The sequence below is a fragment of the Castor canadensis genome, chromosome 17, assembly GCF_047511655.1.
Source record: "Castor canadensis chromosome 17, mCasCan1.hap1v2, whole genome shotgun sequence".
Classification (NCBI taxonomy): Eukaryota; Metazoa; Chordata; class Mammalia; order Rodentia; family Castoridae; genus Castor; species Castor canadensis.
Genome location: NC_133402.1, coordinates 9206004 through 9221713, shown reverse-complemented (window position 1 = coordinate 9221713; position 15710 = coordinate 9206004). Strand labels below are relative to the sequence as shown.

At 58.0% G+C, this 15710-nt stretch overlaps 3 protein-coding genes across 3 annotated transcripts; all 3 read left to right on the top strand.

The window, feature by feature from the left end:
- The first annotated feature begins 437 nt into the window (after window positions 1–437).
- On the top strand, window positions 438–957 carry Prm2 (protamine 2). Its single transcript, XM_020167235.2, has 2 exons — window positions 438–717; window positions 932–957. Exons 1-2 carry the CDS (start codon window positions 438–440, stop codon window positions 955–957), a joined length of 306 nt encoding a protein of 101 aa, XP_020022824.2.
- Window positions 958–2570: 1613 nt separating this feature from the next.
- On the top strand, window positions 2571–2891 carry Prm3 (protamine 3). The gene has a single exon (XM_020167234.1). It carries the CDS (start codon window positions 2571–2573, stop codon window positions 2889–2891), a length of 321 nt encoding a protein of 106 aa, XP_020022823.1.
- A 10055-nt stretch (window positions 2892–12946) lies between these two features.
- On the top strand, window positions 12947–15416 carry Socs1 (suppressor of cytokine signaling 1). Its single transcript, XM_020152918.2, has 2 exons — window positions 12947–12990; window positions 13486–15416. The coding sequence occupies exon 2, from the start codon at window positions 13536–13538 to the stop codon at window positions 14196–14198; it is 663 nt and encodes a 220-aa protein (XP_020008507.2). The 5' UTR covers window positions 12947–12990; window positions 13486–13535; the 3' UTR covers window positions 14199–15416.
- Window positions 15417–15710: the final 294 nt, after the last annotated feature.

The following is a 15710-nucleotide window of genomic DNA, read 5'->3' as shown; positions in this document are numbered from 1 at the left end:
TGAGCAGATAGACGCCTGCCGCACACACTGTCGTCCACCTTGCACCTGCACAATTTGGAGCAACCCAACATCCTAGATGGAGGCACAGACCCAAGGGGGTGGGAAACCTTCTAGAAGGAATGACTGTGTGCAATTCCATCCACAAGAGCTTGGATTTGGATGAAAAGCTGGCTCCTTTCCTTGTGTCCTCCCCCACCCCCAACCTGTGTGCCAAGGGGCCCTGCCCCGTGCTGCCCTCATAGCGGGGCCGGGCAGGGTGGGGACAATCGCGGGCGGGCCTCCAGGTCATAGTGGGGCCTCTTTCATATACAGGGGCCCCGGAGCCCTGCACACCAGACGAACACCAACACCAAGAACAGGTGGGCAGGCCTCTGCCCTCCTCCTCCACCCCACGCCAGCTGCAGCCTCTGCCCTGAGCCGCCTGAGTCCCTGGCACTATGGTCCGCTGCCGTGCGAGGAGCCCCAGCAAGCGCCCATGCCAGGAGCACAGGCAGGAGCACGGCCATGACCGTGAGGACCAGGACGATCCCGAGCAGGAGCAGGATCTGAACCCAGAGCGCATCGAGATCTACGGCAGGATGCACTGTGGCCACTACCGACAACGGCGCTGCTCCCACCGCAGACGCCGGTCCTGTTGCGGCCGCCGTCGGTCCTGCTGCCGGAGGTCCTGCCAGAGGCGGAGACGCAGCTGCAGGCACCGAAGGCGGTACCGCAGAGGTATGCCCCCATTATAAAGTAGAATACTTTATCAAGTATTCTTTAAACCTGGGGGCAGCTGGGACCCCAGCCCCTTTGCACCTATGTCCCTGAGCAGCAGGCCAGGAGGGAGGCCAGGGCTCCACCTTGCCATGTGACCCAAGGGAAAGACCCCAAGCCTCTCCCAACAGATCCCCGGGCAGCATCACAACCAGAACGTTTTCTTTCCCAAAAGGCTGCAGAAGCAGGAGGAGGAGATGATGCAGCAGGCGCTATTAAACCTTCCCAGGTCCTTGCACCCTGCCCAAGGAACACCACGGAGGCCACCCCACCCCACCACGCTGATGCCTGAGCCTTGATTGCCAAGAAACCCATCGAATGTAATCATGAGCAAAGACACCTGGCAAATAAAGCTTGACATGAACAGCTCTGTCCTGCTGTCCTTTGTGCACACATCACCATTCTGGCTCCATGCGGGAACCCAGGAGGGTGGGGACATTCCTACAAAGTATCTGTGACACTGTCCAGTTGTGTCCTTTCATGATACCAAGGGCCCTATTCTTTTGCCTTTACCCTCATCTCTAGCTGCAACAGCTTATCTACATCACCTCTGTCACCTTCCCACCAAGCCCAAAGATGGAGTCCTAAGTCATTCAAGTCCCCAGTGTCTCAGGAGGTAGAGGCAGGAGGATCTCAAGTTCAAGCCTAGCCTAGGCTACACAGCAAGACCCTATCTCAAAAACTGGGAGTGAGAAGTGCAAAGGCCCTGAGGTGGTTAGCAGGTCTGGTGTGCTCCAGCAAGAGCAACGTCTACCGCGGGAACTGAGGGTGAGAGGTGGAGAAAACAGAGGAGGCCTTGGTCACCTCTAAGGGATAGATGCCCACCTGATCACCTCTCCACCTTGTGTTTCCAGGTTAGCAGATGGATTTCTTTCTTGGCAGTGCTGGGATTTGAACTCAGGGCCTTGTACTTGCTAGGCAGGGGCTTTACCACTTGAGCTCCTTGTCATGAAGGGTAAATGGAGGACAAATGGCAAGATCTGGTTTATGTGAATTACCGGTGTGCTCAGGAACAACAAAATCACCACACCCTGGGTGAACGTCATCTGAGCATGCAAAGCACTGCTGGGGACTCTTCACCTCCTGGCATGTGACAGGCCCTAGGATCCATCCCTGTTACCACAAGGAAAAATATGTGACCCCCCCAAAAAAGTTACAACATGTTAGAGGCACTTTCAGGTTTTCTGAGTGCTGCTTTTTTTTTTTTGGCAGTATTGAGGTTTGAACTCAGGGCCTCATTCGTCTTGAGTGCTAGGCAGGTGCTCTACCACTTAAGCCACTCTATTTGCCCAGGCTGGCTTCAAACCACAATCTTCCTGATCTCAGCCTCCCGAATAGGATTACAGGACTGAGCCACTGGTGGCTGGCTTGGGGGATGCTTTTTATGAGTTTTTGGCACTGGGGAGCTCTCTTCCCCCCCAGTTTCATAGAGAACTGAGACATACTTTTTAAGTTCACAGCTCAGTGGTCATTGCCAAGTGTCAGCAGATCGGGAAACTCATCACTCCCAGCCCCCAGGCTCCCTTGCACCTTTGCACAAAGCCAGCCACTCTCCTGACCCCAACACCACAAACTCTGCACAGCCCTCTCTGTGCAGAAGTCTCTGTGTCTCCCTCTGCTTCCAGAAATTCCATCCCAGTCCTCAATCAAGCTCAAAGGAAAGTCCTTCTCTAGGCTGGCCCCACCCGGCTCAGCCCCAGGTTCCGGGGTGGCGGGTGGGCCCCATGAGCCCCTTTGTGATGTCAGTGCTCTACCTGCCACCCTCACAGCCCTGCCCACCTGCCTCTAGTCCAGAGAGACAGGCAAAGAGGGTCATGGGTTCCCGCTGTGCCAAGCTCAGCACGGGCCATGGCACAGGCCACAACTCAGGTCACAGCCGTGGCCATGAATCCTCCATGAAGAAGCTTGTGGCCTGTGTGAGTCAAGATAACTTCTCTCTGTCGTCGGAGGGTGAGGACGAGGAGGAGGAGGAGGAGGAAGAGGAAGAGGACGAGGAGGAAGAGGAAGAGGACGAGGAGGAACAGCTCCCAGTTCAGGGCAAGCTGCTGCTGATGGAGCCCGAGCAGCAGGACGAGAGCATCCAGGATAACGGGGCAGCCCAGCCAAACCCTGAGCCCAAGCAGACGCACTCCTAACCCACCACGACGGCCCTACAAGGGGTGCCCGCCGCCCAGTTCCAGAGAGGACTTTCAGAAAAGAGTCAATTAAAAAGTCTCCAAGGAAGTCTGCTCTCTAGTTTCTGTCCTGTCCCTGCTGAGACTGTGTGAGTGTGCCTGTGAGTGGCACGTGAGTGGCACGTGTGAGTGCGCCCCGGTGCACGTGGGCCACCAAAGGAAGGTGAAATGTGGAGGCAGTGGGCATCCTCCTCGCTTTGGGGGCGGGAAGGTCACTTCAGCCATCCATCTCCAGGAAGGGGGCTCAGGTCGGTCCCCATTTTGCTGCCCTGAGTGAAGACGGTATTTTCTTAACAGTTCGGGAGCTCCACACACTTGGGTTCTGGTCTCTTTTCTGCCAGTCGTCGAGATGCTGGTGTAGGACAGGTGTTTAATCAACAAGTTGTTGCCGGAGTCCTGTTGGATGCATGCCTCAGGAGGTTCGGTTCCTCAGCCTGCCTGGGCCCCATCTGGAAGCTTGTCCCCGCCTCCATCAAAACCTGAGAGCTGCTGGGCACAGGGGACAGCTCAGGCCTGGCCCTCTCACCCACGGCTCAGAAGCTTATGTCTGATCTGCTGCCTTCCTGTCCCTGGATCCCTTACTCCTCTACCCCGAAGAAATGACAAATGAGATCCTGTCCCCTGCCATCCTCCAGCATCAGTGCCTGGGCCTGAGAAGGACCCTGGCTGGGGTAGTGGAGTGGGGGAAGCAGTGTCCCAGGGAAGCTCTGTGCTGGGACCATGCTGGGGGCTGGAGGGGCCACAGGCGACCTGCAGGTGGCAGGTAGAGAGGAGGGAGAAGGAAGGGATCCTGCTGCCCCCCAGTCCCACCACCCCCGTGCCAGGGGACCCTGTGTGGCCAGCTTTGTTTTTTCTACATCTCACAGGTCCACCCACCCGGCCAGTGTCTGTTGAGTCCCTGCTGTGTGCCTGGCCCTCTGTAGTTACTGGGCCTGGGGACAAAGAGCAGTCTCTGTCCTGAGGGACAGTTCACAGGGGAGAGCCAGGGGTATGGTGAGTGCCACAGGGTCTCCAGAAGTATGTCAGGAGGGCTGGAGGGACAGTGTGAAGGAGAGGCAGCCCTGGTGGTAGAGATGGGGGAGTCAGGGACCCAGAAAGTCCTTATGGTGCGCCTAGCCCCTCCCCACAGGGACCCTCAAGCCCACCCCAGCTAGGCCACTGCTACTATGCTGTGGGTCCCATAGTGACCCTGACCCTGACCCTGACCCTAGCCCTGAGGGACACTGGACTTGGGCTAGAATGTGACTCTACACTGAAGAGCCGTGGCCCTGGCCAGCCACCTCACCTCTTTTGGGCATGTTCCCTGTCCCCATCCCCTTTGAAATGTGAGCATGGAACCTAACTCCAGGGAGCTGGAGTTTCCCTGGCTGTGGCATCAAGTCCCACAGACTCAGTGACTTTAAGCAGCGGAACTCTGGCTGCCAGGACCCTAGCTTCCGTCTCCTTTTCTCTTGCTGGGCTGGGATGGAACCCAGAGACTCATGTGCCAGACAAGTGCTGTCCTGCTGAGCTGCACGTGGCCCTCAGCCCCATCTTCTCAGGTCTTCTCCCTGGGTGTCAGATATTTTGTCCCCTACAAAGACACTAGTCAGTGGACTGCAACCCGCCCAGGTGACCCAGCACACTCTCAAGAGTCTTAGCCTAAGTACACCCACAAAGACCCCTTTTCCAACTAAGGCCACAATGTCAGGCTCCAGGGGTGGGGATGTGGACACGGATTTTGGGGAGCCACTAAGCCCTCTGTGAGGCTCTTTGTCAAGGCTGCCCGGGAAGGGACCTGGTGCATCGGACCGGCTCAGAGAATGCAGTTTTTGTGGCAAGCATCTGACATGTTTATTAAGATATGAACTTGGGCAAACACTGGCAGTCAGAGACAGAGTTACGTGGGGGCAAAGGGGTGCACAGCAAGCTGGGGCCAGGGTGCCTGGTGGGGAGGGACACAGAGGGAGTCCCATGGAGAAGAGGCAGTTGGGACACACAAGAGTGGCCAAGAGCTAAGCCTGAAGGCATGGTCAAGACTTGGGAAGAGGGGGGGGTCTTGGGGTGGAATTCCCCAAATCCCAGCAGAGCAAACGGGGTGGCAAGTCCCAGCCCTAGTTTGAGGGGTCTGAGCAGGAATGGCACAAACTCAGCTGCACAGGGAGGCTTCATGGGAGGGGTAGGGTTGGAGTCGGAAGGCGGCCAGGACTCAGGGCCTCCAGACTTGATGGGCATCGCAGGCTCCCAACAATGCCAGGGAAGAAGGAAAGACACCCTTTGTCTTACAAGGCAGCCAAGCTCTGGGAGCCACTCTGGCTCAAGCTGACCCAAGATCAGAGTTCAAACTGGGATGTGAACCTGGCTCTGAACTCCTGCTGGGGAGGTGGGCTGGCCAGGCAGGCCCCAAGACCACCACCAGGGCACTTGGTGGCTCTGAGGGGTCACCCATCCAAGAAGCCATCTGGTCCTGTTCAGCATAGCACGGACTCATCTTCTGCCTGACCACTGCACTTCTAATCCGGGGCCAGAGCTGTGCTGGCACCAACAAAGCTGCCAGTGGAAAGGTAGCATCCCTCGGGCTCAGACGGTGGCTGAGCCTTGGCCAGCTGAGTTTCCCTTAGTTCCTTCTTTCAATGTCCCTGTGAGGTGGGGCTAACGATGGATAGAAGAACAGATGGCTAAACTAATGGGACAGAGTGGCAAAGAGTGGAATAATGTTGGAGGGAGGAATGGATGGACGGATGAACAGATGAACAGATTCACATAAGACTTGATCACAGTCTGATTCACCTCCATGGGGAGGTGAATGTCCAGGCTGAAAACGAGGATGGTGCATATCTGGAACGTGTGTTTTGGCTCAATCTGACTGGGACCCCAACTTCCTAACCAGAGGTAAGTGAACCCTAGGGCCTTGAAGATTTCCCTGCCCTGGGGTGAGCATAAGGGGCAAGGGTTTAGTCCCAGCCTGGCCACATCTGTCACCCTCTGTGACCTGTGCCATCACAATCGGCTCAGCTATATAACCAGGGGCTGCTGGGCCTCTGTAAAGCTGGGCCTGCTGGGAGAGGAAGAGGAGGAGGCCTCTGCCCCTCCAAGCGTAGCCTCCCATGGACACCAAGATGCAGAGCCTTCCCACCACCCACACCCAGCCCCACAGCAGCTCTCGGCCTCAAAGCCACACCTGCAGCCAGTGCACCTGCAGCCTCCACTGCCAGGGCTGTAGCTGGGGCCGGAGCTGCAGCTCACCTGGCCGTCCGAGCTCCAGTGTGAGCCCCAGCCCGCCACCGAAGCCCCCCAGACAGACCACGCACTCCCAACTCTCTCCCCCACGGCCTGCTCATTACAGCAGCTGCCCCAAGAACAAAAAGACCTTGGAAGGGAAGGTGAACAAGAAAAGGGCAGTCAGGAGGAACAAGCGGGTATACCGATCAAAGAGGCAGAGCACAGGTACCCTTCCGGAAGGGGGGAGGGCCAGGGCCCATGGATGGGGGTAGCAGCCCGGCTGGAGTCTGGGGGTGAGGAGGTGGAGGCTGCTACCCTGAGTCAGCTGAGAAGGGACTACAGGCAAGAACAAAGAGAAAGAGCCACTGGCTAGCTGGACGTCCATCCAACGCACGGCTGGTTTCTTTAAGTTGAGTGGGTTCTAGACAGGTAGCCAGGTAGGTGGATGGGTAATGGGGGAGGGAGGAATGGATGTGTGTGTTGAATGGCAGAACAGCATGGACAGGAGCACGCAGGGATCCAATGACCCATGGGCTGGACAATGGTTAGGTGGTTGGTTAAAGTTGGAAGGATATGATTGGTGGAGGCACACCGATGGCTAGTTGACTAGCTGGTGTTATGAGTTTGATGGGTTAAGAGGCAGGCTAGGAAGACAGTGATAGATGGGAGCAAGAGATACATGGGTGGATGGTGAAATCACTAGGCTTATCATTAAACCAAGGGGCTAGGATGGGAAAGGATGGAATGACGGAGAGATGATTGAGTCTGCGCTCAGTTACAATGAACAGGTTAGGGGGAGTTAGAGAGGCCAGGAAGTGCTCACTGTTTAAGGTCCCTCTCCCACTCCTGGCTCAGGGCGAAAATATAAGTGACGAGATGGCACTCCCGGCTCGTTCCTGCCTTGGACTCACGCGCAGAAAGACCATCCTGTGTGAGTGCTAGGACATCAATCTTCTTGCAGGAACGCATTGCCTCGTGATTCTACGCAACATTGATTAAAGCTTGGACCCTGGAAGATGAGCTTTGAATCGGTGTCTTGATTTCACTAATAAAAAGGTGTCACACGGGCTAGAGGAGTGGCTCAAGCTAGAGTGCCTGAGTTCAAACCCAGTCATGTTTTGGGGCCATTTGGAAGCACAAAGCAGGGAAGAGGTCACACGAGAGGGAACGGGCCTGACAGCACCACCTGGGAGTAAGCTCACCAGAGGACCTCCTTACCTGGGCTGCACCCTTTTATGACATGGTCACTGAAGGAAGGGGACCTTTTAAAGCTACAATGTGTGCTTGCAGAGGGAAACAGAGCAACTTCTGAGGGGCTGATGGATCTATTCTTAACCCCACAGACAAAAACGGTACAGACATACAGACACCTGGTCACGAAGCCATTCCAACCCATGCAGACTTACACACGCAGGCTCCTGTATCACACACCTGCACACACAGGTATACACCACCACCACACGCAATGACAAGAGGAAGAAAATGACTCTTGGTGGTTTGGGGTGGGGTGGCAGTAGGTCAAGGACCAGCTTGCCTGAAACCCAAAGTTAGAAAAACGGGAACAGATGATAAATTCAGCCACCAGGAGGGTGCATGGGTTCTGAGGGTTCTGGCCCTTGGGTTCAGAGACTTAATTTATGAGTTATGATTCAGGAGGCAAAAGAGCTCGACTCTGCAGCCACACGGATCCATTCAAACCCCAGCTCCCCTTCACTTGCTGGGTGGCCCTAGGCCTCTCTTAACCTCTCTGAGCCTTCCTGTGAAGAGGACCAAGGGACCGTGTTGTTTTTAATCACTGCATTGCTAATACTGAACATGTGCCCGGCATACATCAGGAGCTCATAAATGTCTGCTTCTCTCAATCAACAAATAAAGCAGACTTTAAAGCAATAATAAGACATCGCTGTGTACCTTCCAGATAGGTGGAAGGAGATACCAGGTAGTGGCTGGGGCCGGGAAACCCTGCTGAACACTGCTGCTGCAGAGGGAGATGTACACACATGTGGTGGCAGGTGACTCTACAGTGACTGCCACCATCCCTGTCCCCAACAGGGGAGCCCAGAGCCTGTGCAGGAAGACATGGGGCACTGACAATCTCAGCAGCTTCCTCACAGGGAGGGCTGCAGCGTGGGGGGTCATCCTGATCCAGCACTCTGCGTGGGTTCTCACATCAAGTTCCAAATCTTTTAGGTCAGCTGCCAGGTCTCCTTGTTGTCAGCCTCTGACCCTTATCTGGGGGTAGGGATAGGCAGGGCGGCGGATCCGTTGTGGCTTATTAGCAGACTCTGAACGAATCCTGGCCTTCCATACTTGGTGCTTTACGACAGTTCTCCAGGCCACCAGATTAAGCCAACTTGCTAGGAGCCACACAGCTGGTTGTGGGTTGGGCAGCCAGGGCCATCACCGCCCTCTTTGAAATCTGTGTGGCCACTGGAAGCCCAGGCTCATTCTCCCAGCCAGCAGGGGCTACATGTCCGTCATATTTCCTGGTCTCTGTAGGCCGTGGCTGTGGCAGTTGGTGTCCCTAACCCTTACCGATGAAGAGGCCCTGGCTTTCCATGCTGGGCCTCTGTGACAGTTCTGTGGCCGGCCACCGATGAAGTTAATTTGCCTGAAGTCACACATCTGTTGGGGCAGGTTGGGCAGCTGGGCCTGGAATGAGGAGTGACTGGACTCAGAAACCTGCTCCAGTCCTTCCTGTTTGGGAGACATTAACGTAAAAACAGTGCTTTCTGGAAGCTGGTTGAAATAGGCTCCTCTCTCTTCCTTCCTCACGCCCTTGTGAGTCTCCTCCCGGGTCCCCACGACCATGCTGCTGTGGAGTCCAGCTGCTGGCTCCTGTCTTTATTCCTTTCAACCCCTGTCCTTGGGCTTGGGGGCCCCTGGTTCTGCACCCCTCAGCACACATTCTTTCCCTCTGCGGGAATGGGAGAGACGAAGTTCCACCTGACATGACAGACGCCTCAAGCCAGGTCTGCTCAGCTCAGGATTTCCCACGCCTTTGCCAGCTGCCGTGGGCTCCCCGACTGCTTTGTGCTATCCTCATCTGAAAGTGGCACCACAAAATTGTCACCTCACAGAACCACAGGAAAGATCAGATAAGGTAACAGAGCAAAAAAAATTGTCGCGTGGCCCAGAGCTCAACAAACAGGATCCTTCTCCAGGAGTGTGGGGGAGGGGAGTGAGTGCTGATCCAGAACTTGGGCTGTGGCCTCCAAAGCACAGATGTCCCAGCTCTTCCTTGGGACTCCTTGCTCCCAGCTCCCTGGTATAGGGACTCCCAGGTCCAGCACAGTGGTAAGGTGTCTCCCTGTGTCTGGTTGAAGACTCCTGAGTCCCCAGTCCCTGACACACAGTAGGTACTCAACAAATGCCTCCTGAATACCAAAGGAGTGAACTATATCTGTTATTGACCCCATCTTGCAGTCACACTGCATGCACGAAGCATCAGATTTCTACCTAGCCCAGCAAACCGCACCACTCGCACTCTGAGCTCCTAGGGGCGTGGTCTGTCTAGGAACCTCGCTGATCAACGTGTTACAGGAAAAGCAGGGTTGAGGAGCAGCGGGGCAGAGAGGACTTTCAGAATGTGCTCTTCCCAGCAAAGCACTGCCCAAGCTGGAAAGAGAAACTGAAAAACTGAGTCCCAGTGTGGCCTCCTGACTCCCTGGCTGCTACCGGGCCTCTGCCTTGCACCAAAGGAGTTGGAGTGTCTTACATGTGAGGCTCTGCTTAGTGAGCTGTGGACACAGGGCTGTCTCGTGTGCCCTGGGACAAAACGTCCCTGTGCTGGTCACTCTCTACCTGGCCCTTTGCCTTGGGCTTTGCATGTGCTACTGACCTGTGATGCACAAAGTATCCAGAACCATTTTACATAAGAGGCAAATGGGGCCCAGAAAGGGTGAGGTGTTTGCTAAAAGTGCCACAGCTGGGCAGAGGCAGGCCTGGTTCAGTCTTTTGTGGAGTCTGCGGCTCCCTGGGAGATGGCAGTCGGCCAGCCCTTCAGTAGTGAAGTGGCAGACGCCTGTCAATCAGCATTTTTTTTTTTTTCCCATTCTGGCATCTGGATTTGGTTTCATTTTGAACTTAGGGCTTCAGAAAATGAAACCAAAGCTGTATAACTGTCAGTGGTGGTGGGGAGGAGAACCTGTGGCTGGAGAGAGTTGGCCTGAGTCACTGTGGATTTTGCAACCTAGTCGGGGTGGAGGAAGGAGTCAGACCCACTGGACAGGCCAGGAAATGGAGACTGGGATGACTGGAAGCCACCAGTGTAAGACCTGCAGCCTTCTGCACTTATAACCAGAGGGCAGCACAGCTGGGCTCACATCTGGCTTAGGACTCAGGTGGATCTTGGATTTTTTTTTGGTATAAGACAGTCCAGGATGGAGACCACGTGGAGTGGGGGGCAAGGAGGAGTTACTGCACAGAGGACAGGAGCAAGGGCTGATCTGTGTGTCCTGAGCAAGTGATACCCCAAGTCTCAGCTGCCACAGACACTCTAGATTATTGGCCCCTCGATGGTTTAAGAGTCCTTGATCCATGGTTCAGTCAGCGTGGGCCACCCAGTCCCAGTAAACAAGAGGAAGGTGGGGCAGTGGGGATGGATGGCAGAGGATGCAAGGGTGTGGGGCTGGAGGAGGGCCCCAGCCCAGGGATAAGAGGGTGGCTCTTCCAAGTGGCTCCTAAGGTTGTCGATGGGAGGCAGGAGTCATCAGGACCATTGGCTAGTTACAGGGTTTCCTCTGTGAAGAGACCTGCTCTGTTGGCAGGGGCACAGGCCTGCAGAGCCATCCAGCCTGGCCACCTTTTTTAGACAGGTTGCCCGCGCCCCTGCCACCGTGTCAGAGTCGAGGTGCCATCCTCTGGCTGCAAACTCCCAGGGGCCACTGCACCTCAAGAGGTCTCCCCTCTCCCACACTGCCCTCTTCAGCCTGTGCTCTTGGGGGTAGGGCTTCTAAAAGGAACATGAAAGACAGAAACATGTCTGTGACACCCTGGAATGAACAATGACAAGAGGAAACACATACCAGGGCAGTTACTACCAGCAAGGACCCATGACTGCTCCCTGACATGCTATAAACCTAGAGGGAGGATTGCTTATCCTCTTCACAGACCCCCCCCCCCGCCCCAGCCAGAGGGGCAAATTACACAAGATCACAGGCTAGAAGATGGCAGCACCAGAGGTGGGTCTGGATTCAAAGTCTGGCTTTACCCATACTGCACCTTTTCTCCACTGAGGACATGGCCCCACAGCAGCTGCTCAGTGGACATTTCTGGAACAGCCACTGCTGACCCTGGCCTTCGGCTTAGCTCTGCCTCCCCCCCCCCCACTCTACTCCCACGTCACACACAGGGGGGCCACACCAATGAACACAGCAGCTCTGGCCACAGTGAATCCAAGGAGCCCCTGAGCCAGGCTGAAGGTTGGGGGGGGGTGGGGTGAGGAGTGGGGGATGGGCTGGTTCAGGAGACATCATGGGCATCTGACTGTCTGGGGACAGGGTGACCAGGCCCCAGAGCTTCCTGAGCAGCAGCCTGGGCTGCAACCTGAGAGCTGTCTGCAGAGGGCACTGTGGACCAGGGCCAGGCTGGTCACCAAACCCTCTGGCTCAGGGAGTATCTTTCCTGTGACCCCTCCTGACTCTGTCCCCACTCCTGTCCTTCATTCAAAAACACCACCTGCCAGGCCAGGCACATACTCTATAGTCTGGAAGGACAGGATCACTTAAACAATGCCAAGGTGTCCAAATTATAGCCCTGACCACCCACCCCGCCATCCCAAGTCCAAGTGTGCGGAGAGGTGGGGGGTGGAGAAGACTTATTAAGAGCAGAGGCTTGATGGAGCCACTGAGGGGGCATTTTGTAAGGGAAGAGGGAGGAAGCAGGGTTTTGGAACCACATCTAAGAACCCACTACTTTTTTTCAGGAGGAGCACTTCGAAGTGCCCAGCTGTCTTCCCCCCAAAATAAAAACTGGCAGTGTGCGGGCCAGGTCCTGCGCTCCGGATCCGCCAGCCGGTGCGGATCACGTACCCTCCGGAGTCTCAGCTTCTCCAGCTGTGCGGGAGCACAGGGAGGGTGGGTGGAGGCCGCCGGGCACCCAGCCCGGCCCCGCCCAGTTTCCGAGGAACTGGGCCTGGAGTCAGGCGTTCCTCCCGCGCCGCCCGAGGGTTCCTTTGAAGCCTGTGGTCAGCGCGCTGTTTCCTGAGAAGCCCAAGCCAAGAGCCGCACGACGGCCAGCCGGGAGGGGCCGGCCGGGCCCCGGGGGCCGGGCAGCGGTCCCGAGGGAGGCTGAGGTCTCGGGGCGCCGGGGGCGAGGTGCATGCCCGCGGCGGGGAGGCGGCGCCATCCCGGGGCTACCTGGAGGGAGCTGGCTGCAAGGGAGGAGGACGCGGACCCCTGGAGGGAGGGGGGCGTGTCAGCGGCGGTGCAAGCCCTCAAGGCCGGACTGCAGGGGACCTGGCGCCAAGGTAGCCCGCGCCCTAGTGCGGGCGGCAGGTCCTAAGGGGGCGTCTGAGGAGGGCCCGAGGGCTCCGGGATGCCGCCATAGCCCCCGCATGCAGGGGTGTCCCGACAGGTGCGAGGCGCAGCCAGGGGACAGGCGCTCCCGCGTAGGGTCGGCGAAGCAGAAGGGGCGCAAGAGCACAGAAAGAGAAACTGAAAGCGAAGGCGGGGCCTGGGGGCGGGGCTTCCGCGCGGCCCCGCCCCCAAACCAGTTTAAAAGCCTGGTGCAGGGGCGGGCGGCAGCAGAGCGAGCTGCGGCCGTGGCAGCTGCACGGCTGCCGGCCCCGGAGCATGCGCGAGAGCCGCCCCGGAGCCCCCCGCCGCCCCGCCCGCGGCGTCCCGCGCCCCGCCGCCAGGTGAGCGGACAAGTGAGCCAGGAGGCGGGAGGGAACGTGGAGGGAAGGGAAGGGAAGGGCAGGGCAGCCGGAGCCCGGCAGGCTTCACAGGCTGTGTGCGGGATCGCGGCTGCCACGCCTCTGGCCCCCGTCGGCCCCACTCGGGCCGTCCCTCGCGCGCGGGGCTCCCACAGGGCAGCCGTCCTCCTGCTTTTGCCCAAACCGCCCCGACCAGGCGCCAGTCCCCAGCATGGCCAGCAGGCGGCGGCCGCGGGCCGGACGGCTGGAGTCGGACCGGCTTCTCGGGCGCCTCTCCACGCCCCCTCCGCACGCCCGGGAGGCTGGATTCTCCCAGCCTCCTGGAAAGGGCTCCGCGGACGGGAAAGGCCCATTTTCCAGATGAGCTCACTGAGGCTCAAAGGCACCGCGCAGGCTTGGCGCTCCGCCCTCGCCCCTAGGGGACCGATCGCCCCTCACTTGCCCAGCTCGGCTCACTGCCCGTCTCCCCCCCACCAGCGCACCCCCGGACGCTATGGCCCACCCCTCCGGCTGGCCCCTCGTGTAGGATGGTAGCACACAACCAAGTGGCAGCCGACAATGCAATCTCCACGGCAGCAGAGCCCCGACGGCGGCCAGAGCCTTCTTCTTCCTCCTCCTCCTCCTCCTCCTCCTCTTCTTCTTCTTCGCCCGTGGTCCCCGCGCCTGCCCGGCGGCCCTGCCCGGCGATCCCGGCCCCGGCCCCCGGCGAGACGCACTTCCGCACGTTCCGCTCGCACGCGGATTACCGGCGCATCACGCGCGCCAGCGCGCTCCTCGACGCCTGCGGCTTCTACTGGGGACCCCTGAGCGTGCACGGGGCGCACGAGCGGCTGCGCGCCGAGCCCGTGGGCACCTTCCTGGTGCGCGACAGCCGCCAGCGGAACTGCTTCTTCGCCCTCAGCGTGAAGATGGCCTCGGGCCCCACGAGCATCCGCGTGCACTTCCAGGCCGGCCGCTTCCACCTGGACGGCAGCCGCGAGAGCTTCGACTGCCTCTTCGAGCTGCTGGAGCACTACGTGGCCGCGCCGCGCCGCATGCTGGGGGCCCCGCTGCGCCAGCGCCGCGTGCGGCCGCTGCAGGAGCTGTGTCGCCAGCGCATCGTGGCCACCGTGGGCCGCGAGAACCTGGCGCGCATCCCCCTCAACCCCGTTCTCCGCGACTACCTGAGCTCCTTCCCCTTCCAGATCTGACCGGCCGCGCCCGCCGTGCACGCAGCATTAACTGGGGCGACTTATTATTTTCTATTATTAATTATTATTATTTGCCTGGGACCACATGGGTGCCCTCCCCGCCTGGGTTGGAGGGAGTAGGTGTGGGAGGGCGAGGCGCCTCCCGCTCTCGGCTGGAGATGAGGCTGCAGACCCCTCCCCACCTCTTGGGGCGGGGGGTTGCTCCCCTCTTGGTGCTCCCTCTGGGTTTCCTTGGTTGTCATAGTAGCTTAACTATGTTTGGGGCCAGGACCCGAACTCCTACCTCCTCATGTTTACATACCCAGTATCTTTGCACAAACCAGGGGTGGGGGAGGGTCTCTGGCTTTATTTTTCTGCTGTGCAGAATCCTATTTGATATTTTTTACACTCAGTTTAGGTAATAAACTTTATTATGAAAGTTTTTTTTTTAAAGAAAACACAAGGTTTCTAGAGAGTGCGCTTTGCTGGAAGTCAAGTCGTTGTGGGTTCTGGGCAGGTCCCTGGGAGACGGGTCTTCAAGCTGGCCTAGCCACTGGAGGGGCTGTGGGGGTGCCTGGGGTGGCTGGGCCCCACCCAGCACTCTCTGGGGACAGAAACCGTTGATTCTAGTTTTGGCGTGTGTTTGGTAAGATGGCCACTCCAGGCCGAGCTGGTGATGTGCCTGGCCTGCTCTCAGTGATTTACAGACAGCCCTGGGAATCCAGCACTGGCCCTCGTGCCCGTTTTGTGACAGAGCATACCGAGGGCTGGGCCGTTTGTCTCCAGCCTTTTTGGCTGCCCACCCAGAATCTGCTTGAAATGGATGACAGAAAGGAAACTTCTTTGCTTGTATGACCACAACAACTTCCAGGAAGAGGACGGGGGTGGGGTGGAGGCCCGGTGAGTTTTTGGAAGGAGGAGAGTGGCGTGCTGAAACTCGGTTCCCCCACAGAGGCACAGTTGGGATAGAATGAGGAGGACACGGGGTTAAGTCCCACTTCGTGCTTCCTGCCTGTTCTGTCGCGTGTACTTTTTGGTGAGCACACAGCGTGAAGCCAGAAAGAGGCTTTGTGGTCTGTGGTGGCAGGAGGGCCCGCTAGGCGGCTTGGGCAATCCCCTCTGCCTCCCTGGGCCTCAGCTTCTGCCCCGAAAATGGGCAGGCTGTGTGGGCCTGGAGGTGGCCATGCCCTCAGGAGCGGGTGGGGAGGTTGGTCCTGGGCCCACAGCGCCAAAAAAGTGCTCCAGACAGGGGAGGGGGGGGGTTCTGGCTCCTCCTGACAGACGGGTAACACTTGGTGACTGAGACTGAGTCATTGCCAGGTTTAGGGTTAGGTCTAGGTTCTCATCTTGAGGAGTCAGTGTGGCCCTTGGAAGCCCAGAACACAAGCGTGATGTGATGGCCTAATAGTTAATGATACCTTTCATTCAGCTTTGGAAGAGCAGCAGAGGGGTAGCAGCCTGGACTCGGCTTGGGGATTAAGGGACTCACCCCTCAGGATGGCCGGAGAGACTGAGGCCCTCAGAGCTTTGGCC